The sequence below is a fragment of the Pteropus vampyrus genome, unplaced genomic scaffold, assembly GCF_000151845.1.
Source record: "Pteropus vampyrus isolate Shadow unplaced genomic scaffold, Pvam_2.0 Scaffold53, whole genome shotgun sequence".
Taxonomy (NCBI): Eukaryota; Metazoa; Chordata; class Mammalia; order Chiroptera; family Pteropodidae; genus Pteropus; species Pteropus vampyrus.
Window position 1 is genome coordinate 4,915,885 of NW_011888834.1, and position 1,477 is coordinate 4,917,361.

At 33.9% G+C, this 1,477-nt stretch overlaps 1 protein-coding gene across 1 annotated transcript in view; it reads left to right on the top strand.

The window, feature by feature from the left end:
* The window catches only part of ADAM28 (ADAM metallopeptidase domain 28), a 58,122-nt gene that overhangs the window by 4,591 nt on the left and 52,054 nt on the right, over positions 1 to 1,477 (top strand). The window contains 1 exon segment of the mRNA XM_023530774.1: positions 1,200 to 1,303. Within this exon segment, the coding sequence (XP_023386542.1) occupies positions 1,200 to 1,303 (104 nt within the window).

Sequence of the window (1,477 nt, forward strand, 5' to 3'; positions counted from 1 at the left end):
AAATATTTATTCTTTGGGCTACATTGGGATAAGTGCACAGCCATCCAAGATGACCAACGAAAAATATTCAGTTTTATTTGTTAAAAGATCAACCATAGTAACATAAATTTGTATTACAATAGAATGTAGTTTGAGTACTTTAATGAACTAGGAGTACTGTTAGAGAGGCTTCTAGACCTTACACAGAGAACTAAAGCCTTCCTAGTCAGTTGTTGGTATGGTTGGGTTAGGGCCTGATTCTTGCTGCATCTACCTTTTGCATGGACCTGCAGCCCCTTCAGCAGCCAGTGACAAGATCTGTTGACATTTCCTCAGGTGCCACACTACACAGAGCAGAGACTGGACCATGTGGGCAGATAAAAAAGAAAATAGAAAGTCCAGTGTTAGCTTTGGAAAACCGAATTTCTCTCAAAAATAACTTCTAGAAACAATATTAAAATGAGAATTCAAAATGCAGATAGAAAATTGAATGAGATAGCTTTCTAATTCTCTTTCAGTATAACTGCAGGCACAATTTTTTTTCTTCTAGGCCAGTACTAGTGTTCTAATTGTATGTTTCTCTAATTTTCTTTTCTTTATTTTTTCATGTTTTGTATACAAAAATGAAGGTGTGTCTGTATTGCAATACGAACTAATTCTATCAAACTGGTATTGGAACCTTTTCTTACTCAGTTTCTTTCATGAGGGGAAAACATTGCTATTGGAAAACCCAAGAAAAATATATTAAAATCAAAACTATATTAAAATCCATTAGCTATTTCATTTTTCTAGCAGTGTAGTTTTCAGAGTGCTTCAACTCAATTATTCTGACACTGATTAACTTTCTAAAGAATTCTTTGGGGTTCTGCCTCCCTGTACTGGCTTTTGCCTGTACTGTTTGCTGCATTTCTTTGCAGGGGATCCAAGTTAGTAAAGAGAAGTAGGAAAACTCAAAAGGAATATTTTCACTAAATTGAGAAACACTTATAAACTTTCAGTGAGATAACATTTGAAGATATAAGTTATAATAAAGGTTTGAGAAGAGGAGTGGGTTTCTGATTTTGTTGATCTCTTCCAGTGTCTGCACTTTAATAATGCTCTTTCATAATTCAGAGCTCTGTGTGTAGCATCGTTCCTCAGAAATACAGTAAGGATGCCCATTGCCTATCAGTCTATATCAGTTTTGCTTTGCTAAATTTTCTGTTACTTTTTTTTCTCAGTAAATGCAATAAAAGAACTCTTTGAAATAAAGGAGTATGAAGTGGTTTATCCCAGAAGACTTCATCCACTACACAAAAGAGAGGCCAAGATGCCAGATCAACAGGTATGGCTTTTGATTTAACAAAGACAAGGAATTTTGAATATCTATCTATCTATCTATCTATCTATCTATCTATCTATCTATCTATCATCTACCTACCTACCTATCAATATATTATCTATCTATATAAAATACATGTACATACTATGCATACACACATATGATTTACACATGAAT